This window comes from Halictus rubicundus, chromosome 1 (genome assembly GCF_050948215.1).
Source record: "Halictus rubicundus isolate RS-2024b chromosome 1, iyHalRubi1_principal, whole genome shotgun sequence".
Classification (NCBI taxonomy): Eukaryota; Metazoa; Arthropoda; class Insecta; order Hymenoptera; family Halictidae; genus Halictus; species Halictus rubicundus.
This window is the reverse complement of record NC_135149.1, coordinates 25,272,732-25,300,533: the sequence shown is the minus strand read 5'-3', so window position 1 is coordinate 25,300,533 and position 27,802 is coordinate 25,272,732. Positions and strand designations below refer to the sequence as shown.

Sequence of the window (27,802 nt, the reverse complement as noted above, 5' to 3'; positions counted from 1 at the left end):
CTGTTTTCACCCGTGTGCGTGAACGGTCGTGTATTGGGTTCAGAGTCGTATCTTCATCATTTATCATAGGTGTATGGGCTAAAGTTCTCGTCGATCTAGTTACAAGATTTATCGTTCGTCAGAGTAGAGGGCGTAAGAAATCTAGTTGTTGTTAACGCTGTCGGTATTTCAGATCGTGAGACACGAAACCCCATATGGTGATTGGTCTACTCCTATACCTCGTCTGTGGTACAGGAGTAGACCAATCAGATTCCTCTCTGATTATACCTCGTCTGCTTGTACGGAGAAGACTAAAGCCGGATATTTGTTACTAATTCGCTCTTGAGACTACCGCTAGGTGACGCTGACCTTAAATTACTGGACGTAACCATGTGTGATAACACGGTTACCGCCTCGCAATCCACATTCCATGTAAACATTTATATTGTATTTTAACACAATCATTTTATGTAAGAATCAACAATGAATAAATAAAGACACTGTCATGAAAAGACGTATCTGCATATAGAAATCTTGACCCCTTAATTTTTCCCGAAAGTCCGATTTGTCGTTGAGTTATACTACTGAATTTCGAAATTTTTTCGAATTTTCGTGCCACCTCTTGTGCTATCACGTTCTCCTAATAGAAAATTCGATTTTTTTAAAATTTCGGAAAATTTTTATGGTCTGACTTGTCATTGACTTATACAAAATTCAATGCACGCGAGCCTAGGGGATGAACAAAATTGAATTTCATAAAAATGAAGTCTCAATTGAAAAAATGTATTGTTTTTCTTTTTGTACTCACAAATCGAAAATATTAGAAGAAAGACTCCGAAATATTCTTTCTAATTTCAATTTGATTTGTTAGTTCTAGTTCCCTCTATTAAAATATTCGTATTAATGATTTGTAATGTATGTTCGAACATTACGTTTGAAGGCATTGTTGGTTGTGATTTGGATTCGGAAATAAGTGACAACACAAAGTTATAGACTAAAGCACAACAGGTGTTTAATATATTATGATTCTTGTTCCTATAACAATTTTATATACAATTATTAAGTTTTCACAAACATTCGGTACTTCCTACTATTCGAAGTGTTTCCGTAAATTTTTAGTGAGATAGAACATTAAGGAACAATCAATTATATTCGTTTCAATTTGAAAATCAAGTTTGTCTTACATAGAAATGTCATAACACACAGTAAAACCGTCGAAGCTTCAGAAACATATGTTTTTTTAACGTTATCGAGTACATCTAAGTGTTTTGTAAAGCTACAACATGACTAGTTCTAACGAAAGTTTAGCGTTTAAATACGTGACAAAAGGAAGCAGCAATCTATATCACCAACGCAATACAACGAACAATCTTTTTCATCACAATTAATAAAAGTAAAAATCAAGGAAAGTGAGAAATCAAATCCAAAGAATAAAAACTTCGCGATGAATGGTACAAATTAGCTGTAAACCGTTACGCAATTTGCATTTGACTTAGAATAAAACAAAAGACTTCCGATGCCACAGGCATCCAAAGAAAGCGAATGCTGCTTCCATATATAGGGTGTTCAGACGATTCAGGAATTGGCAAGTCTACACTGATCTAGAAAAATATATAAAACAAATCGAGTTAACATGGTCCAGTAGATCCTACAGGAACAATGAGAAGTTATCAACGACAATGCACTTTCGTAACTATTACAATTAATTACAATCAGCAAGAATTGTGTAACTCTAATGAAAAGTCAAGAAATAATGCGCTGTCTAAGAATTCCTTAGAGAACAAAGTAGAATTTTTTCAAATTTCCCACAGACAGAGAATACGATCCTGAACTTCCTGAGCCATAATCTCGAAGACCCCTGCATCGTGAACCATTGTGCTAACCAACTGCCTCGTGTCCTCGCGAAATCTGTCATCTGACTGCACGTACATCGTCTAGCCTACGAAAGTTTGAACGTTCAGACAATCACGTAGCGTTATTTCTTCGCGTTGACGAGCTTATTTTGATTCGGTGCCAATGGTGCTCTTCTTTTCACGTGCTTCTCGGGAACCTTGTCCTTCGTTACTGGTACTCCATTGCTCGCCTGCCCCCCTTTTCTCTTCCTGAGGGACTCGGTGGGAAGATACTCTGCAGGTCTCAACAACTGTCTAAAATTATAGGGGCCATTTAGATCCTCGGGATCGTAATCAACCTTGATGACTTCCGGCCGTTTCTGCACAACCGTGGGCCTCAACAATTGTCTCAGATCGACAGGAATACCGAACGTGTCCTTTCCCAAATCTTTCTTCGCTCCTAACCGACCATTAACAGCATCATGATCGATAAACCTCCTATTCGTCACGCTCCTGCCATCTGCTTCAACTGGACGCTTCTTCTCCGAGTCGCCATTTTGATTCGTGACTCCCACACCTTTACAGTCATTCAAATTATTCCTGAAACCGTTACTCAACACGGGATGCCTCTTCGGTTCCTGTTTCGGACCGTCGAACTGATTGGCGACCATTTTATTGATAAACAAACCGTTCTGGCAACCGTTGATTACGTTCCGGTATCCGTTCAGGTACGACGGATATCCGTTTGCTTTCGAAACGTGCCCGTTTAATGGCGGATGCTCGTTAACGGAGTTCGAGTGGCCGTTAATCGATGTTTCGTGTCCGTTCGCGGAGCTCTGATGCCTGTTAACGAAGTTTGGATGTCCGTTCGCATAACTCGAGTGCCCATTAACTCCGTTCTGATGGGCTCTCGCGGGACTTCCGTTGCCGATGCGCGTGTGCCCGTTGCCCGGCTGCTGCCTCTCGTTCATTTCGTTTCGCCTGTCGATGTACTTGGATCGTAAGCCATGTGGATTGTTGATATTCGAAGAGTTGACTCCAGGTTGCTTACGTTGTTTGCCCTCAGGGGACCGCACGATGTTGTTAGGCAGGTGATTAGTCCTTGAACTGTAAGAACAGAATCCCACCGAATAAAATGACCAAAACACGACGCTATTACTGTTCTCGGAACTAGTGGCCGACAGATAACAATACAAAATGAATATGATAAACAATTAGAACAACTACAAGTACAAGCACGATTCTCTTCTCCCCCTTCTAGCAGCCTATTGCTTAAGAACAAGGAACTAATTAACTCGATCGTTAGCGTCTCCCCCAAAAATTGGAACTTGTGTATATTATTTTACATAGATCTCTTACACAACGAAATACTCGGAATGATACAATCTACGGACGGCATAATTGTGTGATTTTACCTGGAAGTTTGCCATGATACCTCTGGCAAAGTGTAGAAACATAGTAAAGAATTAGTAACATAACTACCGGTAGTAACGTTATTAGTTCAATGATATATTTTGCTGTCTATTAGAACGCAATAAACAGAAAATAAGAGACGCGAATGAAGAATAAGAATGATCGTGAGAAGTTAGAGTTTGATACTTTGGGGACTCAAAGAGGCGCCAGGCGTGAACGGATGATCATTATTTTCGGATGTACCTCGGTCTCGGTTGGTTCTCGTCCTGCTGTGCCGAATCGGCCGGGTTTCTCAAAGCTTTGTGCCATATATCCGACAGTTGTTGCTCCGATGCTATTGAAAAGTCGCCTTGAGCTGCCAGGCGTTCTCTCCTCTCGGCGTTTACCTCCAGAACTTGGCCCATCCGACTCCTGTAATTAAATGTCTCACAATCTCTGCGTCAAACGAACACCCCCCCCCCCCCTTCCAACGTTACTACTACTCAACAACACAATCTCAATTAAAAACTGTCTGGCGAGAAGAGACTCGGGACAGGCACTCCCCCACCTTGAATGCTCAGTCGTGACCTTCAGATATATCCAAGTAGCGTAGCGATATTTACGAGCTCAGCGAAACACACTGCGTTGACAATGAAAAATCAAAACATCAACTTCCATGTGTTGGTATCTAGAACCTTTGCAGCAGTGTTCCTAGATGTCATTCCACTCGTATTCCTTCCGAGTCTCTTCTCTGCAGACCCCAACGATACAAAGCGCTCAGAGGACGAATTGTAGCCATTAAAAGTATGAATACGTTCACACTACGATGATATGAGGATCACACGATGTAGTAACCCCTTGATCTCGGAATTTTTCACGTAAATGTACATAAACAAAAATTACATAGCCTTCGTTTGGCACGTGAGACGCATCTAGCACTCGTGTAGCAACGACTTTTCATGCGTTCAGCAACCTCTACGAGCAACTCATCGTAAATATACCTCGACGATGGGTGAAGGTCATTTTCTAGCTGTATCAACGGTAAGTCCCAGCCAGCTTCGTCTTCTTCGAATTCCGAACCACTTCCGATGCGAGTGCCAAAAGCATTCGAAAATTGAGCATTCGAATTTGCCATTCGTTCGGGAAAGGTGAACGTGGACAACCGATCATGGAAGAGTGGATAAGTCTATTTACCTGCTCATCTCGTTCTTCAGGTTGTGGTAGTACTTGATGGTCTCCTCTCCTTCCTCCTGGTTGCCGCTGCGATACTGCAGGATCGACTGTACCATGCTGAATCCTTCGGGTCGAACATAATCGGGAGGCGGTTCCTCGACGTCGTTTAATCGAACACCTGGCTTGTTGCGGCGCAAGTTCTTGTGCACCTCTTGGTTCTTCATGTGGACCTTCAATCCAAAAATGTTCGTATCAGTTAGTTTCGTTTCTTACCACGAATATTGCATTCATTTTTATCGGAAGTCCATGCGCAAAATGCCTGGGAGAGTACCTAGGTATTCGGTCAATTTAGCACATAATTGTTTTCGTGATATGATTCTTCGAATTTATTTCCGAGCTAGCGCAGCCCGTCGTTGTTTACAAAAAGTATTAAGCTACTTATGTATGTCCAGGAGATAATACTTTAGGCGGTACAGTGTTTTCTCGATATATGTCCACAACACGACATATATCCAGGGACATATATCGGCTATGAGATACTGTCGGTCAGCGAAGCTCGAATGGCTTCGGTCGCCGAGGAGCGTTACATAATACGGGTCAGGTGTATCGGTGTGAGACCACTACTGATCCAATAACAAAACTTCTTTATTTTTCATTATTTTTTTATGGGACTTTCGCCAACATACCCGTGGCATTTTTCTAATGAAAATGATACCAAACATGATATAATTGCGATGGTATTTACTTTATCCCTCACGGGGTATACCCCGCGGCAGTGGGGATAGTTCTGTGACTTTTATCAGCTAGATATTTGGGACATATATCGAGTAAAGACTATTTCGATTTGAGATAGTTATTTTAGACATTTCAGATACTATTTCACTTACGTTCTGGGAGAAGTGTATGAGATCAGCTTGCCGCAGTTTAGGATGCACATTATCGTTCACAGATGGTTTCCTCTTCTTAACCCTTTCTTCCTTCTTGTACCACTGCTGGACAATGAACGCAGCATCCTCGTTCTTCAAACCCTCCCGCAGTAACGCTTTATGCGCCTCGGGCTTGTCGTCATAGTGATTCAAGATCCTCTTGAAGCGTTCTTCAAGTTCAACGCCGAAGCGTCTGCGGATGGTGTAACCTCTGAAATCTATGAACGCCGAGACGTTTATTTTCATTCCTTTCTTAAATCGATCCCGAGTTTTCAATCGACTTCTTGCTCGCAACTTACGGCTCTGAATGATGACTGCCGCATCGTCTTCGTTCAAATCCTCTTTCTCCTCGCCCTCTTCTTCTCCTCCTTCTTCTGGCTCCGTAGGTTCGGCCTTCTTCTCCTGCTCTTCTGTTAAAATAAAGATACAGTGTCAGTGTGTTGTTTTCACCTTGTTAAGATTGTTGAAGAAGAAGAGAAAATTCTGCATGGTTACTCATACAATTGATGTCGATAATTTTTATTTTGCATAAAGAACCGCAATCTAGTCATCAGTATTAATTAGTTACTGTTTTACTGAAGATTTAGAAAAGAGGTCAATGTACTCCTGGCACTGCTACCTTGGGCTCTTTGTATAGCATTAGCTTCCTCCTCCTCTTGCTTCTTCTTCATCTCTTCCAGGTGATGCTTTCGCGACAACCAGCCGCGAATATGACGTTGCAATGTTACAACGGACACCGCGAACTGCCACTTCTGCTTCTTGAATCTGATCCTGGCCAGCCATCGGCGGACGCACGCCTGGACCATGATTATCTTCTTCAGCTGCTCTTCGTACATCTTCGACAGGAACTCGACGTGATAGTATTTCAGGAAGACCTTCGTCCTACCCAACGCCCATCCGTCCATTTTCAAGCGGACTAGAAGAAGCCTGCAATTGTCGCGATTCGCTACCACTCGCTCGTCGTAGCCGAATGCCAGGAAGCAGTATCTGCAATTGAAAAATAATATTTTTCACTTTAATAAATTGGTAAAAAGCACTGACATTCAAACTCATCTAAACACTTTGTACTACACACGACATTGAAGCTGATCAGTCAGATGGTCCATTTCTCTTCTTGATTTAACACTTTTCAATTGATGATACGTCAATTCATATTTAGCATGAGATCGGGGAAACCAAAGAGACCATTGTAAATATGAATACAGTGAATTCTCGATTTATGTCAACAACACGGGTCTTGCCAACGACATGTATCGTCCAGGAGACATACTCGAGGCGTGTTATGTTTACACTCTCGAGCTTCTTAGCCACTCACGGGGTATGACCCACGGTAGTGGGGATAATTCCGCGACGTTTATCATCCAGGCCTTGGCGACATATATAGAGAAATCACTGTAGAGCATAATCCTTCGAAGGACAAAAATCCATTCCCTTTTCTTGTATTAAAGGAACAGTGTATTGATCTTTTTTGTTACTTAACTTTTTACTAAATTTAGTAACATATTTTGTTTCCCATACAAATGGGTGAATAGCTACCATGAAAAATGAAAGTTGAAGAGATAATTATCCTAAATTATTTTCTATATAACTGTAAATTAATGAAAAGAAGTTATTGAAGATACCGAAACAAATATTACAACCCGATAAAACTAAATATTTTAATATGCGAGTATAAGATAAAAATGAATGTTAATACGAACCTCTTAAGGAAGTCATTGAACGGTATTCTATGCGAAAAGCCGTTCTGCCTGATTCTTATTGTCTCTAATACGCCAGTGTACCGCAGCTGCTTCACGACCTTCTCTTTATCGAAAAATCTAGGGCTTCTCGAATCATTCGGTTTTATACAGCGCACAAATTGAGGTGACCCCGATACCATCTTCTGCAGCAAATCCATAAGGGAGTAGCGGAAGTATGTTGCCACCGTTTGTTGAGCTCTAGATTGCGAGGCCAATCCCCGGCTCGAGTAACGTTCCTGAAACAATTAAACCCATCACGTGTGACTTCACCGTTTAACAATAGAAAAAGCATTTCAGCCTCTGCATCATGAATGGAACGCACGCGTTCACATACAATGCGTGAGAAAGCCTTCTGCAGCGATCTAAAGACAAATATTATTTTTTAAACATCGCATGACAATAATAAAATGGGAATAACTATCAATTATTTCCATTAGAAAATTAGCACTACTTTTAAGAGCCAAGACTCCGTAGATTCGCGATAAGGTAGAGTGACCACGTTACCGACGAAAATAGGCGAAAAATGGTTTTACGTGCCTCAACTTTTCGCCCTTATGTAAGAATATTTTGTCGCTGGTAAAGGGCTCATTCGAAAGAGGAAGGTTCAATCTAGCGCGCGCTGGTCATGAGCTGACGAGATTATGCAGATATTTGGTAATATAAGCGTTAGAAGTAGGCCAAAAATTGACGATGCGCATGCCGTGGAATCCAAGCATTTTTATGCCGTTGGATGAGTTTTCTGGATGAAATCGAGAGCAGCGCGTACTAGACAATATCTCCAGCTACAAATTGAGCTATATTTTGTCTTGATTCTCTGCGAAATAAAGCCAAAAACTTGAAACACGTTTCCGGCGTCAGAATTCATGATGTCGATAATACAGAGCAAAAGATGTGACAAGTTTAGTCACAGACTTAAGATCCGTCGGATCAAGACCAAGACGGAACTTAAATTGAACGGAAATTGTACAGCAGTTACCGACCTGCTGACTCTGCAAAAGTCACGCGACTACCCTTGGCTCTTAACCCATTAGCTGCCACGATCCCCAGTTGGGAATTTTGGAATTTTACGTACACCACTCGGCGCCAGAAATATATTTGATACGCCTGACAGTTTAGTTTCATTCTAAAATTTGGCAGTTAATGGGTTAATTGCTATACGCTGTGGCGTTGGCGTTGGCTGTGTTTCATTCGGAATCAATTCTCGAGCATCTCATTCGTTGATACCTTAGTATTCTGGTTCGACGGGGATAGCTTCCTCGAATCAGTCTCGTGCACCGCCGAGTACAGGTTGCCAGTCTTCGTGATCGGGCATTGGAACAAGAAGCGAACCATGTCGTACTGAGACTGTCTGACCAGTTGGATAACTTCGGGAGGCAGGAAGTTTCTGTTCTTTTCCAAGAATCCTTCCGCTTGGTAAACCACGCGTCCTGCGAAATGGTGAACAGCGAAGCAGACTGCGTCCGATTTTGGTCGTACGTAGAACTTCGATTTGATGTTGTTATGGAACTTTTCTGCAACACGAACGATACCCAAAGACCGGAATCAAATGACACGAATCAATAGCACCAAAAGTGAATGAGAGAGAAAGAGAGTAGCTAAGCATACCAATTAAAGATTTATTCGTGGCTCTGGGAAAGCGGCTCTCCTCATCTAAAAGGGCTAGGAGCCCCATAGGTTTGCTCAACAACATGTCCAGGACTGGTCTGTTGTCCGAGAACTCGACCAGATCCACCGGTATTCCTTCGGCCATGTACTCCTGTTGCTCCCAGGTGAAAATGTGCTGGTTGAAGTAGTACTGTATCTGTTCGTTCGCGATGTTGATGCACAGCTGCTCGAACGAGTTCCTCGGGAAATTCTCGAACCCGAAGATGTCCAGGAGACCGATGGCCAGCGGCTCGTAATTCGGAGCGTGATTGAAACTCAGCAAACAGTTGATCTGATTCACCATCCAGTCGAACAACCGGCCGTAAAGTCCCTTGGCCATGGCGTCTCTCGCCGCGCACGCCTCTGCCACCGTGTTGTTTCGCGTGATTGTTTCTCCTCTGGTCATGACCGAGTTCGACGTTAGAGCTTCCAGAAGATCGTTCTCCTCCACGCCGAGCAGCTGCGAGACTGAAACGTAACCCAGCGATCTTAAACTCGAGGCTAGCGAGCAAACGAAATAGAGCCGCTGATGGCTTTAATGACGTTTTTTAAATGAAACTTTTATCACCAGATTCGCGACACTTCTCTTCTCAAAAGGTCACAAATGTGTCAGTAAATGTTTCCTGGACGAACAATTACAAGCGAAAAAAGTTTCGTCGTTCAACTAGCATTGTCAACCGATGTCGAGTAGGTTTAGTAGTTGTGCGTGACTTTACAAATATAATCGAAAAATCCGCAAGTTAACCTATTAAGTACTGTACGCCACTATAGTGGTTTCCGTGGAAAGCAACAGTTGGAACGGTACGCCACTATAGTGGTTTCCGTGGAAAACGTCAGTCTGAACAGTACGCCACTATAGTGGTTTCCGTGGAAAGCATCAGTTGGAACGGTACGAACCACTATAGTGGTTTCCGTAGAAAGCATCAGTCTGAACGGTACGGCACTATAGTGGTTTCCGTGGAAAGCATCAGTTGGAACGGTACGAACCACTATAGTGGTTTCCGTAGAAAGCATCAGTCTGAACGGTACGGCACTATGGTGGTTTCCGTAGAAAGCATCAGTTGGAACGGTACGCCACTATAGTGGTTTCCGTGGAAAACGTCAATCTGAACAGTACGCCACTATAGTGGTTTCCGTGGAAAGCATCAGTCTGAACGGTACGCCACTATAGTGGTTTCCGTGGAAAACGTCAATCTGAACAGTACGCCACTATAGTGGTTTCCGTGGAAAACGTCAGTCTGAACAGTACGCCACTATAGTGGTTTCCGTGGAAAGCATCAGTCTGAACGGCACGCCACTATAGTGGTTTCCGTGGAAATCATCAGTTGTAACTGAAGGAACCACTATAGTGGCTTTTGTGCCATTCACGGCCAGACGCGCCGTTCCTGGGAGACACAATTACGGACAATCGCGCCGTCCTTGGGAGGGAGAGTCGCGGACGAGCACGCCGTACTTAGAAGATCAATGTTAAAGTTTTCAGTACCTCTTTGCAAAGGCGTGGTGTCAATCACGCGGCTTTTGTTGTCAGTATTGTCTTCACTGGCAACCTCGCCGAATTCGATGTCTCCCAGGTGAAGCACAGCTGCCAGGATACGATAGACAGTGTCCACCTCGCCATCTTGGAACCCAAGCAGCTTGAAGCCGTTCTTCAGCTGTTGGAACTTGTCGATGTGGGTCTGGGACGTCTGACTGTTGTCCATGAGGTACCGATGGTGTTTCCGCAGGTTCTCGTCTAGGTAGAACTCTGATAGACGATTGTCTGCCTCCAGACCATCGTACATATAGTAAAATATGTGGAAATTCCGTTCGCTTCTAAAATGATTTTAAAAGCGAAAGTCTAAGTTATCAAGAAAGCGAGATTATCATGGCGATTGTACAGAAAAAAATATTAACGATTAAAAGAACTGAAAGACATTGAGGTCGTCCCCGAAGAGGGAATTTCCGAACACAACTCATGGCAACTTACTCGGCTTGGGCTACTACTCGAGACTGCTCCAACAAATAAACGGATATCCTTGCACCAGTAACCTTCCCGCCCTTCGTCATGGTTAGGTCCAAGTACTTCCCGAACCTCGAAGAGTTGGCATTGATCCCCGTGGTGGCGTTACCGAAAGCCTCCATTATCGGATTGATCTGAAGAATCCTCTCCTCTAAATTACGATTCGGAGCTTTGCTTAGGTAGACCAGCTGCTTCAGCAACAAATTCGCGCTCTCCGTTTTCCCCGCTCCAGACTCTCCGCTAATGACGATCGCTTGATTCTGGCGTTGATGCAGCAACGCCTGGTACGCGGCGTCAGCGACCGCGAAAATGTGCGGAGGATTATCTGATCTTGCTTGTCCTTTGTACCGCTTTTGCTCCTAAACAGGCGGAGTGAATTGTCCGTCAACATTCTCAATTTGTCGACGCAAAATTGTCGAATCCGTATTCCGAAGCGGGAGCTAATTACTAGACTGTGAATATTTACATATGAAGATTTTCAAAGAGGATTAGACTAGAAATTTTAATGACGTCTTAGTTCTGCGTATCGCGCACACAAACGTGAAATGATAGCAACCGTGTTAACGAAAGAAAAAGTCGTAATTAGGCTGCGGATCTTTATGCATTGATAAGAAAATTGAGTTTATAACAAAATTTGAAATTGTAGGAAAATTTCAACAATTTCAAATGTCAATATACTATTTCTCATCTATTAAAATTAGCAAGTGAAGAAACAACATTCTACTTTGTTTCTATTTCTTGTAATCAATGCAGACTATTTTTATTTTGCATAAAGACCCGCAGTCTAGTCATAATCCATTAGAAAATATAAGAAGAAATAGAAAGATCGATCAAATTATGCCAGTCGCACGTACATACATACATTAATTTTCACATTTTTAGAGAATTTCACTCGCAGATTTCGTTCGCGAAAATCGACGAAACTACTCACAATTCCAGTGTACAATCCCAAATTCGTGAACGGGTTGACAGCGACGAGTATGTCCCCGATGTACGTGTAGATCTGACCCTGTTCGTATCTGTGCTCCAACTGATCCACAATCCCGTCCTCGGACAGCATGTCCAAAGCAGCCAGGTCGTCCATATACATTTTCTCCGGCCTGGTTTTTCGATCGGTCTTCAATTTCCCATGTTTGGTGGTCACTTCCGGTTGCCTGTGCACCCTTCCATCCGACCTCTGTCTGCGGATCTCTTCCTGAAGCTCTTCTCGGATTTTATCCACGCGATCCTCAATGGTCATCAGCAAAGGATGCTCCCTGAGCTCGCTGGCGAACGGCCTGTGCTCCAAATCTTTGACCAAACATTCCGTCACGAAGTCCACTAGCTCTGGCGTGTGGAAGTCTGGGTTCTTCAGGGCCGGGGGCGGGTTTCTAGGGATTTGAAACAGTGCCCTCATAGGGTGCAACTCGGAGAGGGGTGGGTCACCCTCTGCTAACTCGATGGCAGTGACCCCGACTGACCAAACGTCGCAACGGGAATCGTACGATGAATCCAGCTGTTGTTCGCAGGCTATCACCTATTTTATCACGTTCATAGTTTGTTAAAACTTCACTGCTGAATATGGAGTCGAGTGGAACCTCCGTTATATGAAAACTCGTTATGTGAACGCTCTATTATGTGAACACCTGTTACTGTACTGTATGTATTAGGTGTATAAATTTGAGGCTCCCACGGTTAATCAATTTTAATGTTATCTTGAGTTGAAACAGTTCAATAATTATATTGTAGATTGATTACTTGAAAAATGAAGAAAACAATGATTGAATCACTTGTAAAGTGGAGGAAAAATTGAGAGTGACACAGATCATTTTGGAAAGTAGTAGGCTTTTTAGTTTCTCTGCAAATAATTAATAAATTCACGGAAAAGGGTTACTCAACATTAAAAAAAGTGAACCCTTTCCTATGTGAACTCTTTCTTCCCCCAATTGTTTTATATAACGGAGGTTCTACAGTACATGAAAAATGTTTAATTCTTTCGTTTCGAACAAACACGATTTGAACTTAAAACATTTTAAGCAGAAGATTGTTTAAAACATTAAGTGGTGCGACTTCCTAGGTACTTTCTTTAAACAACTAAACGTCCTTTATTTTACTATATTTTATGATTGATATTTCTACAACAAATTTTCGTTTTATTCATGTAACAGCAATTGCCAAAGATAATATTTTATTGTTAATTTGAGTCCATGTATTGAGGAGCAGTTTTAGCTTTAGCAACGTTGTGTGCAATCTTGAATAATTAGGTCGAAACTTGCGAAGATATATTCCTTGACTATCACTATTATAATCATTACATTATAAATGCGTTCATCGCGTATCTAACAACATAAAGTAAAATAGAGCATAACAATTAGTAGTGATTTCGAGTAATTTGTATTCCAATTTTAGCGGCGCAACGTCAGAATGGTTTCAAAAATGAAACTCTTGTGAAAACATGGTAAACTTTCGTGACTATATTAACACAGAAAATGCTGAACAAACCGAACACTATTTCAAACAAATGAAGCGGTTTGAATTGCGTGCAGACAATTTTGCAAAATAATATATGTTTCTAATAACAATTTTTTCTACGTTTTACGTTGAAAAATCATGGAAGTGTTTTGGATACATTTGCATAAAATTAGAAGCCAGATTAGTGGATTGTCGGCAAACTTGTAATTAATGATCATAGAAAATTGGGTTTGTTAAAATAGCAATCGACAATATTGATAACATAACGTACCTACAATTTGTTATTCTTTCTTCTAGGAATTTTGTGTGATAAATGTAATGTTAATAGCGTAACATACCTACAATTTGTTATTCTTTCTTTTAGGAATTTTGTGTGATAAATTCGATGAAAATTTATACTTCACCTCAGGTGCCATCCAGTACGGCGTGCCAACAGAAGTATTTTTCCTTGCGAGCGTTTCTGCAAGATGCGAGGACACACCGAAGTCGACTAACTTAACATTCGCATCCTCGGTGAGCAAAATGTTATGCCCCTTCACGTCGCGGTGCATGCAATGATTGGTGTGTAAATAAATTAAAGCTTCCACCGTTTCTCGGAGAATATAAGCTATTTGATCGTCGGTCAAACGTTTCCCTCTTTTCTTGAGACCTTGCACGAGATCGGTTACCGATCCTCCGGTGCACAGCTGTAACAAAGATCACTTTTCATTTATTCGGAGGCAATTAAAAGAAAATTTGGATTTGAGAGTCCATTAAGTAATCGGTGCAAGTTTAGCTTATTGAATTCAAGATAAATAAATTGATTATATTCTTTATAGTACTGTCGCGGAAAATATACTTTAATTTATAATTGCAAATTGATGTAACCCCTTGTTCAACTTTTTCTGCATAATCGTCCAATATCATTTTTGTCGGCGGTTTTCGATCGACTGATTGCTCTATGATAAATGACAAGGAAGACGACGTTAATGCTTAAGACACCGAAGGACACACTATATTTCAATTGCACATCTGTCATGCTTTCCTGCCTGTATTATGAGTCGAAAATTACAGCGACAATACCTCCATGACGAACCATAATTGATCCTCTTCCTGAGCCGGCTTCGCTCTTTTCAAGAAAAGCCCGTGGAAAACGGGGATGTTCGGATGAAGGCTGAGATCCCTAAGCACGAGATACTCTTCCTCGATCTCTTCGATGTTATCAGCCACGTTCTCCAATATCTTGATCGCAACCTTGTTGCCCGTTTCGTTGCACTGCGCCGAGTATACTTCTCCGTATGTGCCTTCGCCAATTAATTCTTCCAGGACGAAACGATCCCCGGGATCGGGTATCACGTCGAAATTTACGTGCTGACTCAGCCCGTGGTACGCCATATTGGTCCCACCTCCTGTCATTTCTGGAACACGAAGCAAACAAAAATTATAGTCCCTGCGAAATATCACATTTAGATTTTATGACTGGACTCTGGAACATCGGCAATCAAATTCAGCATTCGATTTTTATTTTATTTCATTTATAGCTTGATTCTGGAAATTTGACAATCGAATTCTGCATAGAATTTTTATTTTATTTTATTTCTAGCTTGATTCTGGAAATTTGACAATCGAATTCTGTATAGGATTTTTATTTTATTGTTTTCAGGCTCGATTCTGTAACATTGACAATTAAATTCTCTGTCGAATTTTAATTTTATTCTATTTGTGGCTTAATTCTGGAAATTTGACAATCGAATTCTGCATAGGATTTTTATTTTATTTTTTTCAGGCTCGATTCTGTAACATTGACAATTAAATTCTCTGTTGAATTTTAATTTTATTCTATTTGTGGCTTAATTCTGGAAAATTGACAATCAAATTCTGCACAGGATTTTTATTTTATTTTATTTTGTGGCTTGATTCTAGAAATTTGACAATCGAATTCTGCATAGGATTTTTATTTTATTTTTTTCAGGCTGGATTCTGGAAACTGGACAATTAAATTCTCTGTAGAATTTTTATTTTATTTTATTTTCAGCTCAATTCTAGAAAATTGACAACCGAATTCTGTGTAGTAGTTTATTTTTGTATTAATGCAATTTGAATCTCAAGGAAGAGATCATTTTGCACTTTCAAATGACAGTTGAACTCGTTTCACTATGGCAAGCGGACTGCAAATTTTATGTGACAACAAAAAATTAACAATATACTGTATAAGAACTTATAATAACTTATGTAAGACTTATTAAAATTGTTAAAAGGGGACGCACGCGTCAATTTAATTTCTGTTTCTGACAATCGACTTAAAGAATTTTGATTTTGCATAAAAATCAGCAGTCGAATGATAACCAATGGGGTGCACTACTTTTCCAAAAGAAGTGTAGAATCTTGAGATGAAGTAACCAGCGTTGATCAAATAGTTTTTAAATTCGCGAACAACCGTTAATAATAAATAATAAGTTTAATAACAGTAGCAACAACGGCCGTAATAAAGACTGATAATTACAGTCTTAGATTAATTATGAAGACTATACAGTTACAGGTTCAACGTAGCCGCCAGAATTTGCACGGTACACTTGAGTTACAACCGGAAGTGTTTCCCGCCTAATATCTGTGATTCATTATTAGCGGTGTATAAACGTCGAAACCCATTATTCTACGCTGCTTTATTAGGAAAAAGAAATTATGATGCCACGGATCCCGTACATTCTAAACAGTGAATGAGCAAATTACGATAATAATGTTTTACACCTTGCAGCCTCAGGTTTAATGGCAGATGAGCGGAAACTATAGTGAAGTAATTTCGTAGCGCAGTGACTCCATAGAAAGTTGCGGTTTACCGCGAAAAGAAAACTCGCCGCTGCATTGTTCGTGCATCGGTAAATGCACGGATCAGCAGTAAATGTTGTCGCGAACGATTAGTGTCAAAGAGAAAATTATTTATTCATATTTAAAGTCCAGTTTCCAAGCTCGGGATACGTTACACGATTCCGCAAAATAAAATAAACTATATTCACTTGTCTATTACGGATACGATTTAAATAGAAAGTGGAAATGATCTAACAGAAAGTTATAGTTTTTGCGGACAGCTCGGACCTCGAAAGCGGGTTTTCTAATTGGGTTAATACGAGCAAGAGGTCTTCTGTAAGTCCGCAAAGTCGGTTATATAACTGAATATTACATCTTCTTATAATAATCGAATTTACATTTTCCAAGGTTTTGCAAATCAAATATGACAACATTTTCGTTCACTGCTCCGCCGAACAGAATCAAAGTAAACAATCGAATTTCATTCCTCGGATTATATTTATTCTTCGCATTGAACAAAATTATTATCTGCCCAACGATTTTGTAACTGTGATCTTTTCTTTTTCAATTTTTAAGGTTCACCATTGTCCAAAACCTTTCGGTCCTTCGATAGGAGAGTAAGATATCGTGGTCACAAGTAAATTCTGAAAATACGCTTTCTGGTTGTTTTCACTGCACTTGGGATTCAGCTCGGTGCACGACGGGTTTAGGTGGGCGCGATTATTGTTTCTTTTTTTTGTCGACTAACCGATTATATCACCCATGTTCGGAACAGTTTCGGACAATCGGGACGTTAAAAAGCTCGTTGCCTCATTTAAGTGCAAGTGATATTAATGTTCACTGCTCACTGGGCCAGGTACGAGGTACGACTGGGTCGTTCGTTTTCTAACCAGATACCTGTTAACCCCTTAATAGGATTGCGCTCGGTAAGACCGGCGCACTTCGGACTCAGAAATAGGTCTCGTAAGAAGACCACGCCACGTGTAGTTCTGTCAGTTTAATTCGCAGTCTTGATATTAATTCCACGATACGGGGGGAATTGGCTTAGAATCGCATTGCTAATCTGATAGTCCTCATCCTGGGGAAGTAGGACTCCCGGCCGGAAAACCAGTGTCAATTAACACGCTAAGATCAAACGCTTTCATCTGCGCGAGTTGGTTCCGAGCGTCGTACCCTAAATCTGTCGTTTCGGTATTTCTGAATATTTACTGGCCAATTTAAACCCCTACACCCCTAATTACATCGTTTATTATATGACTGCGAACTTTTGTGCGATAGAAAAATGTTCCAAGTCGATCTAAAAAAAGTCTCGGTAAGAGATGAGAGAAAACAATGTAACAATATCTTTACAAATTTTTAGTCTACTTTTTATTATTGTGAGACATTTTTTTTTAAGGAAGCATTTGAAGTATTATCGTTTTGTCTACTGAAAGATTTATTCAGGTTACAATGAAATAAAGATAATTCTGATTAATATTAATTAGAAAATGTACGTTTCCTTATACTTTAATTTCCACATGCACTGATAACGATCTGCGGTCCAATTAGTATGCCAAAGTATCTAATTAAATACATATAAACTTTTATTTATGCTAGCTGAAATGCATTTATTTTCTGTTCGGCACAATGTTATTACATCTTATTAACGAACGTTATCTATTTTATTGATTAGAAAAGTATGTTTTATTTTACTTTATCTGTGTGAATGTTTGTGAATTTATTAAATGAAAGTTTTCATTTTCATGTTTTAGACACATTAAAAAGTAAAATGCTCAATGGGATCAATTTGATATCTATGTTTATGTAGTGTCACAGATACGTACGCATGTAGATTTATATCATGCTGTTAGTTTCGCGTGTACAATTGCAAATTAACTTGTCGTATTCAGTGTTCAGCATTCTATTTTCATTTTTTTTTTGTTTAATTGTTGATTAAAGGATGCTCTTCAGTGGATTCCAAAATTATAAGCTTTATAATATCATTGATTCATATTTTTATTGAAATAATAAGTTCCATTAAATCAATTATTTGCTTAAGAAAACAACTATGACAAAGGATATTCCGTTTATATTATAATTCATGCAAATGTACTATTAAGTAAGAAGTATCCCGTGTACATGACAATGTGTGACTGTGTCAATGGGTGAAGCCACCTAAACGTCGAAGCCACTCGTGGGTTTGAATGGCATTTTGTAATATGAAATTAAACAGGACATTTATGGATCACAGAAAAAACAACAGCTATAGTTTCCAACAACAGAATAGCTTCTTCATTCACGAAAATTAATCGCACCATGATAATGTTATTACTTAATACTTTTATCGTGCTATTTTCACATTGATCTCCATGGAAATTATTTTCTCGCTATAATTTGCGTGCATATAATTTTTTTAAAATTGCTTAACTTTACCTGCAAAAACCTAAACAGTTTCTGTCAGATTGCCAAAAAATTGGTAGTATAAGATTACCATTATTTTAAGGAGCTGAACTAAAATGATTTGATGAGGCTAAAATCACTTCGAGAAATGGAATAAATTTGGAAAAAGCGTTTAAAAAAGTGCAGCATCATAGTTGCAGTGGTTGTAGGTCGTGCCGTATGCATTCATTTCTTTTCTCTCCGAAAGGCAATAGCCGGCAATTAAAATTTCCATGAAACTCATAAATCTAAATAAAAGGATACGGCAAAGTACACAGATAATTTCATAATCTTGTGAGCGTGCACGAGCAAGTGTTAATAATTGCGCACAGTAGTATGCTCACCGGCGTGAAGTGTAGCAAATCTGCGAGTCCTCGCCGTGTTTCGCATTTATGAAACAATTTGCGTGTGCTTACATGTGATTCTGCATTTTAAACGTTCACAGATCACATGTAAACGTATAACGAACCGTAAGATTTATGTTTTGTCAAATGGACGTGTTCTACATACGTGGAAGAACTATATTTCCCAAATTAGAACTTCACCGTACCAACACACCTTTCTTTGGAAAAAAGAGCATGACAATTAGACTGTGAATTTTTATGCAAATATCCAAACCAAAATAAAACCAGAGTCTGCACGTACATTTTCTTTCATTCCGATCTCCAACGACCATTAAATCTCTCAATTTTTAAACAATTACTGTTCAAACGTTAGTCTTCCATTCTTTCTTGAAAGAACATTGACCGTTCAAAATTTCAATCAACTTCAATTTTGTCAGAGACAACCATATCATTTGATTTATTTATAAATTTTTCAAAATTCTCCATGGGCAGGACTTGCGAATGAAAATTGCACGAAATCGGCGGTTATTTGTTAAAAACAACAGGGAAAAGTATAGTGTCTTCGGCCTAGAATACTATAATGGAATCCTGTCAATTTCACAGATCGATGCTCGCGTTTCTAGGAATATCGTGGTCATCGATCATTTCGAAAGCATTGTCAATTTCTTTGGGAATAACAGCGATCCGTGGCGATGATTATGATCTGATTTCTATGTGATAAAATGAACGGGCGCCTCTCTCGTCTCTGAAATTTCATGGTTCGATACCTACACGCGAGCCTGCCAATCGTAAACAATAACCAATCACCGTGCACGCGGTCACGTGGTCGAAAGGGTATTAGAGCGAAGAAACCCGACGTGAAATTGGCTTAAAGGCCCGAACTGTAAAGTAATGTCTCTTGGAGCTGCGTCAGGATATCCAGCTGCCTTGGACAATACATCGCTGAACCACATTAACTAGCGCATAAGCTGACGAAGTCACGAACATCGTGGCTTCTCGGTTACAACGGTCTCGTTGGCTACGAACATTTCATTGTTCATGATTATCGATTTTAATTAGACTCCACGGCGGAGCTTCGTCGCAATACCGCACAACCCTCGGTCAAAAAATTAGATCCACGGAGTGATCAATAATTATCATGACTTCAATTTTCACTGGCCTCGAACGGCACTTCATAATTGTCCGTTGACTGCAAACGTTTTATTGTTCGTGGTTATCGATTTTAATTAGGTCTATACGGAGCTTCTTCTTAACCTTCGCAAGACTAGGTCCGTTCAAGTTTTAACGCATTATTTTGTGTCCCAAAAATGTACCTCCTTGAAAGAGATGATTCCCGAGGTCATTTGAAGTAACTTTTTCCTTTACGGAAATGTTCTCCGCCGTTTTGTTCAGGAGTTATCAACGAAAAACACGGACCAATCCTAGCGCGGCTACAGCGGACAGACTCCGCCTCGGCGACATGTTGCGTTGAGCGCGGCGTTGGCATTGGTCGAACCGGAGTCCCTTCGCGATCGGATTGGTCCGTGTTTTTCGTTAATAACTCCTTAACAAAGCCGCGGAGAACATTTTCGTAAAGGGAAAAGTTGCTTCAAATGACAAGTACAGCACTTTTGGGATATAATGATATAATGATATAATAATTTGATCTGGCCACTGGAAAGTTAGAATTCAGGTGGAACTTTTGTAACTCTGGGTCAAAATCTAACCAAGCCCCACCATTCAGATGTTAATACTGTACAACGCTTAGTAAAAAAAAAATAATACCAAAAAGTAACAAATCTGAACGGTACTTAATAATTATTGTTATTGCCTACCGGTTTCTCAGTTAAGACGGTGTAATTTGCTACCAACATTTCATTAAACGTGAATATCGTTTTTAATTAGAACCACTCGGAATTATAAATATTTTTTGTGATTTTAATATAATTTGCAGGCCTGAGCGGCATTTAACAGTTATTCTTATTACCTGGTTTCCGAGTCCCAACGGTGTCATTGGCTACGAACTTTCGAATTTCATTACTCATAATTATCGATTTTAATTAGTTAACTCCATCGTTCCACAAAGAGTTTCTTCATTATATTGTACGTAGGTTGTTACATCAGGCTTTTGTCCATCAATTCTTTCGAATTTTTCTAATAAACTGCATTAGTTATGTGTGCGAATCTTGTTGATTTATATGTATAAATTGAAATTACAACCGTGAATTTCTATAACATTGTTATCTTAAAGACGGTAATAACTATTCATCGAGGAAACAGACCGGTTCGAAAAATATTCCTCACGGATAGTTTGCGCGATAATTGACGCCGCAGTTATCTACAATAAAAATTTCGAAACAATTTTCAATGAACAGGACTAATGAATTTTTGAACCGTGGAAAAGATTTGATTCTCCGAAGTATTCATGAAATATTTATAATCTTTACTATGATCTGGACCTTGAAATATTATTAAAAAATCAAGAATAATTGGGATAAAAACTTTTTGCTTTTCACAGTTCAGTAGTCACTTACAGTCATCTTAATAAAAAATGGTTTTGAATTCTGTTAATACAACCATGCATACGAATCTAGAATTATTTTTCCAAGCAAGCATTCTTGATAAATAGTTTCTGCAGTCTTCACGATAACAAAGTATAAAAATTCATGACAGGATTGTACTATATATGTATATTAATAAGTTTGCAAATTTTCACTAACATATGCACAGTTGGTTTATCCTAACGAAATTAGAATTTCTTCTTAAGTTGAAAATTATACTAACATGGTACATGCCACATAATTATATTACGAAATGGGTCGATTGATATTATCATCTTCATTTACATCAACATTTGCAGAGAAACATGGATTAAATCATTATAACACGAGCAGAATTTTGTTTAGTTGGAAAATGTAAGGATAAGTATTAACTTTTTAAAATAGAATTATGTCTTTTTTATGTTTAACAACCCTGTTATTACTATATGTTTACCCTGTTTAAACATTAGTAGTAGTAACTTATAGAAAGATCATATCAATCTTCATATAAAGTTTTTCATCTATTTAAAAAATCTACTAACACAAAAAATAGAATTTTATTTATGCACCCTAAAGTTTGACCATTAAAATGAGAGTTTGCATAAACGTTCACAACAGAGTTACACAAATTGCGATACTCACAATAATGTCTGAGTCATGAAAATGTGTATAAAATAATAATCGAGTAAGTATGATAATTTATTCAATAAACAGATTGAATTCAATAAAGAAAACTACAATGTTTCATTTAATACAATTTTCTCTCTAGATTCTATGCGAACATTTTCTATTAAAAGTAATTAACTACATTCCCATCTCGATTAAATTTTCTCTTTCAATAAATTATGCTACGATGAGAAAAGAAAATTTAGTAGACATTTCGCAGAGAACTCTCACGGAAAGTTCAATGTCGCAATATACATTACAGCTAGGTCGAAGTGAAGAAAAACTGCAACGAAGTTGCTGCTAGATGCATATTCAAAACTGCATTTGCTAAACGAAGCGTGGTTCCTTTAGAAATCGTTTCTATGCAAATGTAGTGCGTTTGCGTCATAATAAATTCTACATATTTTCAAGGCAGATCATCACGATGAGTTATACACAAATTGTGTGCAACATGATTTCAACAATGCAAACAAAGATTAATGGAAGAAAGTTATAAATAGTTGGAAAAAGATAATTTGCTTGCCTGCGTACATCTAACGCGATGTTCGATCACAGGAAATTGCACAATACCCTGACAATATTTTTAATTTGTCAAAAAATTATTCTTTAATGCTACGGTTAATAATTTTATCAATTTTAGTGTACAAATGATCTTTGTTTCTTGCATTGTTTCTGAATGACAAATTACAAACGTTTCTAGCAGATTTGTATAATGAAGTACTACAAATTCTTTTGAAAAAACATGTACGTGTACGTGTTAGTATAGTAAGAGTATTGTAATCGACACCACAGAGTATAACAAGCATGAGTTCTTTTGCTGCATAAATACAAAGTTACAGATTGAAATTTATATTTCATTATATTTCAAAATAATATTAATGAAAATAACTTATATTGTTAACACGAGGAATGAAGACGATTTTCAACAAAATTGAAACCAAGTTTGAAAAATATTATAAAAGAAGTCGAACAAATATATTAAAATGTTCTATTATTTAAGAGGATTTTTATTTTGCTACTAGTACCGTGGATTAGGCTTTCGTATTTTGCAAATAATTATGAATGTACTCTAGCGTATCAGTGTTTTAAATTAATTTCTGGGATCGCTGAGTTTTGGCAGATTCCGTTTTCGGCAAAAAAACTGGTCGGATGACAAGCTAGATAAAGTGAAAGGTCAGAAACTTTTTCAATCGCACACAGACGCTCTCGGTTCCGCTGTTTAATCCTTTCAGCGTGACGGTTTAACGGTATAGTGCATGCCATCAATAGCCATACCTCTTCAGCATAACGATGAGAGTATCAAACGCCCCGAACAATACTCTCTAAACTGAATCACTATGCTAATTACTTTACGCGCAATTATATCCAGGAAAATCGGCGTACCTGGGAAACTCGCCTGAATTATTCTTACTAATACTATCTTCTGAATCACGTAAAATGACGGAGGAATAGTACCGTGTAATGTTACAATCTTAATAGTCATTCTGGAATTCGAATAAAAGCAGACACATCGTTGTTAACAAAAAATACATTGGAGTATACACGTGTGAGAATTTGGTCTGATTTTTATATTTTTTACGTTAAATTGACCCGTTTGCACTTTTCACACTGAAAAATACAAAAATAGAGTTTGAGAATGAATTAATGTAAAACGTGCCACGTTTACTGAATAATACATAGTTTATTACATTGAAAACGTGTGAATGTATATAATGTAATTTATTCCAAGCTTTATTGAAAAATCTATTAGCACATTGCAATCATAATTTTTGCATGTTATTCCTTTTTTATACTGGTCCCGTGCTCGACGTAAATATTATTGTTAACAAATCGTAGACACATCTATTATTACAATCTGCTCTATGATTTGACGTTTATCATGGATTTATTAAAACATAAGTCATTCTGAAACGCACACTTTTTCACGGTTCTGGTTTCATTTGCACACCGTGACGACGTAACGGTATAGTGTGTACCATCAACGGCGTCAACATCACAACTTTACGCAATCGTAGAGAAAACATGGCAACCATTACGCAAATTGTCGAAACATTTCATACAAATCAATTATTACCATCAAAATATAAAAAAAGTGACCTTCATTTTCTCAAAATAGGATTTGTAATATATTGGGATCGAATACAGCTGACTACAATAATGAGAAAGAAAAACCAAATCCAGAGCTAAATATTCTCAAGATAATAGAAAATAAGTTTATTTTACTAGAAAATAAAATTCAATCAATTAATCGCAATTTTATTTACGCAACTAAGTATAATTTATATATTTGGTATTTTATTACTATTTTTGCTTACTATTTTAATATTTTATATTTCAAACGCAGCTTAGTAAACGATTCAACAATCGTGTCAAATACATCAGAAAAAATACATCAGTGTATTTTTTCGATATTTTTCAATGCGCATACTTCCGCATCGCGTCGCGAATCGGCTGGAAAATTCTTGATCGGTGGTTTCGCAGCCGATCCCGCAAACCGATCGCTGACCGAGTTCGATTTCCCTGGCCTTTTTTCTGTGGCTTTGTTTCTTCCATTTTTTTTTCGCCTGAACTATCGCCACGTAAAATCGGATCGCGCTTCCTCGAAATCGATACCGCATGTTTGTCGGAGCAGAACGGAGTTGCGATATTAATTCCGGTAGACGGGGAACACACGTGTTTCGCGCAGCGAACATTGGAATCGAACGATCTGTTACGCGAGATCGTTACACTGCGACATCGGTCATCGAACGACACCGAGTTTCTTTTATCGATCTGCCCCCGTGCCGATGGATTTTTCCCGAAAGAAAAAAAGAATTGGACGCAAAGTGAATACGAAGAAAACAACTTTCCAAGTTAACCTCTTGTCGTACGATTTTTTTTTTTGGCGAGGATTAGAATTTCGTTGTTCTTTACATAATAACTAGACTGTGGATTTTATGCATTTATGTCAAAAATTGTGTAATTTTAAGTAGCAAAAATATTGGAAAAATTTAAGCATACTATTGTATTATTTGCAATCTGCTAAACATAATAAGAAGGAAAATAAATTTCTATTTCATTTCAGTTCGTTGCAATTTAGGTAAAAAAATTTTATTTTGCATAAAGATCCGCAGTCTAGTGATAATAAAGTTCCCATTTTGTGATTAATTTTCAGGTCTAAGAGTGCAATGAGTTGGAATTGTTTATACGGTTTTAAGTAACGCGAAATGCATTTTCTTTGGTATTTTTGCCCTTGCCGTGCCGAATAATGTCGCGCATGACCGAGGGCATTGAAAAATTGCATCGGCATGAATTGACATAGTCGGGCACGGTGATTTCGCGCACTTCGTTTGGTCCGTTTCCGCAGTCCATCTGCGGAATCGCACATGTCATGTCATAAAGAAGCTGCGACGAACGTGACTTTTTAAGGTTGGCGCTATAGGTGCACCGTTCGATGAACGTGGTTTGATTTGAAGCACTGTGTCGTGGTAATTAGATTTATGCGAATTCATGACAGGACTGAGCAGCTCAGACGCAGTAAAAATGTTTAAAGAATTTGAAAGCGCTGTTCTATTACTTTTGACTGATTAACGTGGGGATAATTAATGGTGGTGATAAGCTCGAGCGATCGTCAACTTGTACGATTTTATTCCGTTATAAGATGACGCTTTTTATTTCGAAATAAGAAAATCGCTGTCCCCCCTTCTTCATCTTCATCCGAAATACGACGAAAGCCGGTCCCGAGCCATCGCCTTATATCGAAGGAAAACTAGTGAAATATCGGCGTGGGTCAGAAATGACTCCGGCACAGGCCTAGAACTCGCAGGAGTCCGAAATAAATGTTTATGCAGTCTCTGTATCTTTCAATTAATCCAGCGATAATTAATGGTATTTTGTCACAATGACACTTTGTTGGATTTAAGTTTTGGTTAATCGAATTTTGTCATAAACACACAAAATCCTTGGTCTAGATTGTTGTTAACATTTTGTAGGTACATGAGTTTTCCGTTAGTGCCACTCGTGACACCGTAAAAGTGTGCTAATTCTACAATAATGCATAGCCCTACTTTCCAACCTTTGACCACTGTTTGCGTTCATGCTCGATACGCTCCAACACAGGCATTGTGTTCTTTTTAATCATTCGCCGGAGAGTGTGAAGTCTTACAAAAGTAACACTGGTAGCTCGTTATTAATCGCATTACAGCCTTGTTCAAAGTCTGCTCCACGTGTCTTACGTGGTCAACTTTGTTTAAAATTATTTTCGTTTACAAATCAATCGTGCATCTGTCTGTCCAAAAATAATTTCACATTTGCTTATTTATGTGAGCTGTATTTTTGGAGAAGATAATGGTGTCGCCGAAACAAGCATCACCTTATAACAAATATTTATTATATGTCGTAACCAATATCATTGAAAGCAAAAAAAAATAGAAATCAATAACTTTTTATTTCGAACGCATTTCATGCTCTAATTTATATGTAAAAAAATAATAATCTATTTTTATTCCATTATTTATTTTTGTTTGTATTAAGTCTATACAAACAAAAACGTAACTCTCTTTTAATTAATATATATTCTTCATAAGTTAATACGAATTGAACTGAATATATAATTAAATCGAAAACACAATATTATTTACAAATGAATTACCATAAATTCTTGCTGTCGATATGAATTTTCTTTTAATAGAAAGTTCAGTCGAGTACGTCATTAAATCGAATACACAATATAATTGAAGCATAATCAGCATCAAGTAAAAATACTTGTGCAAATGACTTGGTGTTCTCGAACCACGTGAAATGAATTCACTCGTTTCTGCTTACCGAAAGGAGAAATTGCAAATGGAGTTTTCCTCTTGCATTGAAGCGAGAAGCAAAAGCGAGGAAAACATTTTGAAGCCAAAGCTGAGACGCGTTGTCTGTTATTTTGGTTAATGTACGTTTTCAAGTGCAGATAATTGTCGCACATGTTCCAGAAGCTCGGCCAGCCGCGATAGCCGATCCGCCGAAGTTATCAGATCCATGTGACTCAGGGTACACCGGTTTTCGATTGTTACGAGACAAGAAATACGACAACGACATGCGATACACTTCATCGAATTACGTTATCGAGACTGTACGTTCTAATTCTGTGCGGTACCAGCAAGTAGCGTGGAACACGGTCTGCTTCGTTGATGAGCTAACGAGCTTCCACACCTGAGATTTTCACCTGTCGCGGAAACCTGACTGATTAATAAGTCGTGCCGAGCGACAAGACGAATGATTATGTGAAACTCTAAGACAGATTCGAAAATAGTGCTGCATAGTCCTTCTAATGCACCGAGCGAGCCTCTCGATTATTATCGTCTCGATTTGCTGGAATATCGTTATCTGTACTGAACAGTGGAGCATAGTTGCGTAACTTTTTAGCATGAGATCGGTCGCACGACGTTTTTCTGTTTGAAAGCCTTTCCCGAAATCGACGGATGATCTTTTATTTATTGCCTCTGGCCCGATCTTTGTTGAAAATGCACGCCAATAAATCGCGCGTCACCGTAATGTAAAATTAAGACTTAATTGCTTTCTCAAGAAAAGTTTCGACGCGATAAAGGATTTCTCTAACTACGCATGTCATTTTCAGAGAAAATTCGTTTCACACTGATTAGCTTCGGAGCCTTTCATGTGTCAGTGGTACGTGCTGTACGTAATAAATTGTAACTTTTCATTCGAAATGCGGTTGCAATGTGTCGTTTCAGTTGTTCGATCGTACCGAACGCAATTAGTTCAGATAACGGAGGTTCCACTGTTTTGTATATATTTTTTTTTTCTTCGCAGACTTTTTTAATAAATTGATGAACGCAGTTTTCATCGGTTTTCAGGCGTGGCGATAATCAGACCGCCTAGAATTCCCAGCAATAGCGATTCAACGAGCCATTGCTCGCCAAGAGAGGCTCCTTAAGGAGGTGAATGCAACACTG

The 27,802-nt window shown here is 38.8% G+C and overlaps 1 protein-coding gene across 4 annotated transcripts in view; it reads right to left on the bottom strand.

The window, feature by feature from the left end:
* Positions 1-966: 966 nt before the first annotated feature.
* The window catches only part of LOC143358736 (myosin-IIIb), a 43,300-nt gene continuing 16,464 nt past the window's right edge, over positions 967-27,802 (bottom strand). The window contains exons 1-17 of one of the 4 annotated variants that reach the window (XM_076796124.1): positions 16,668-16,802; positions 14,198-14,532; positions 13,540-13,821; positions 11,616-12,200; positions 10,652-11,043; positions 10,169-10,497; positions 8,647-9,153; positions 8,266-8,552; positions 7,003-7,277; positions 5,922-6,289; positions 5,602-5,712; positions 5,264-5,520; positions 4,398-4,606; positions 4,205-4,285; positions 3,468-3,635; positions 3,227-3,248; positions 2,778-2,918 (exon numbers count right to left, since the gene is read on the bottom strand). In XM_076796124.1, coding sequence (XP_076652239.1) covers positions 2,907-2,918; positions 3,227-3,248; positions 3,468-3,635; positions 4,205-4,285; positions 4,398-4,606; positions 5,264-5,520; positions 5,602-5,712; positions 5,922-6,289; positions 7,003-7,277; positions 8,266-8,552; positions 8,647-9,153; positions 10,169-10,497; positions 10,652-11,043; positions 11,616-12,200; positions 13,540-13,821; positions 14,198-14,532; positions 16,668-16,683 — 4,236 coding nt within the window. In that variant the 5' untranslated portion in view covers positions 16,684-16,802 and the 3' untranslated portion in view covers positions 2,778-2,906. Of the gene's footprint in view, positions 2,919-3,226; positions 3,249-3,467; positions 3,636-4,204; positions 4,286-4,397; positions 4,607-5,263; positions 5,521-5,601; positions 5,713-5,921; positions 6,290-7,002; positions 7,278-8,265; positions 8,553-8,646; positions 9,154-10,168; positions 10,498-10,651; positions 11,044-11,615; positions 12,201-13,539; positions 13,822-14,197; positions 14,533-16,667; positions 16,803-27,802 lie in introns of those variants that run through there. The other 3 variants (XM_076796098.1, XM_076796104.1, XM_076796114.1) reach the window with 3 other exon arrangements.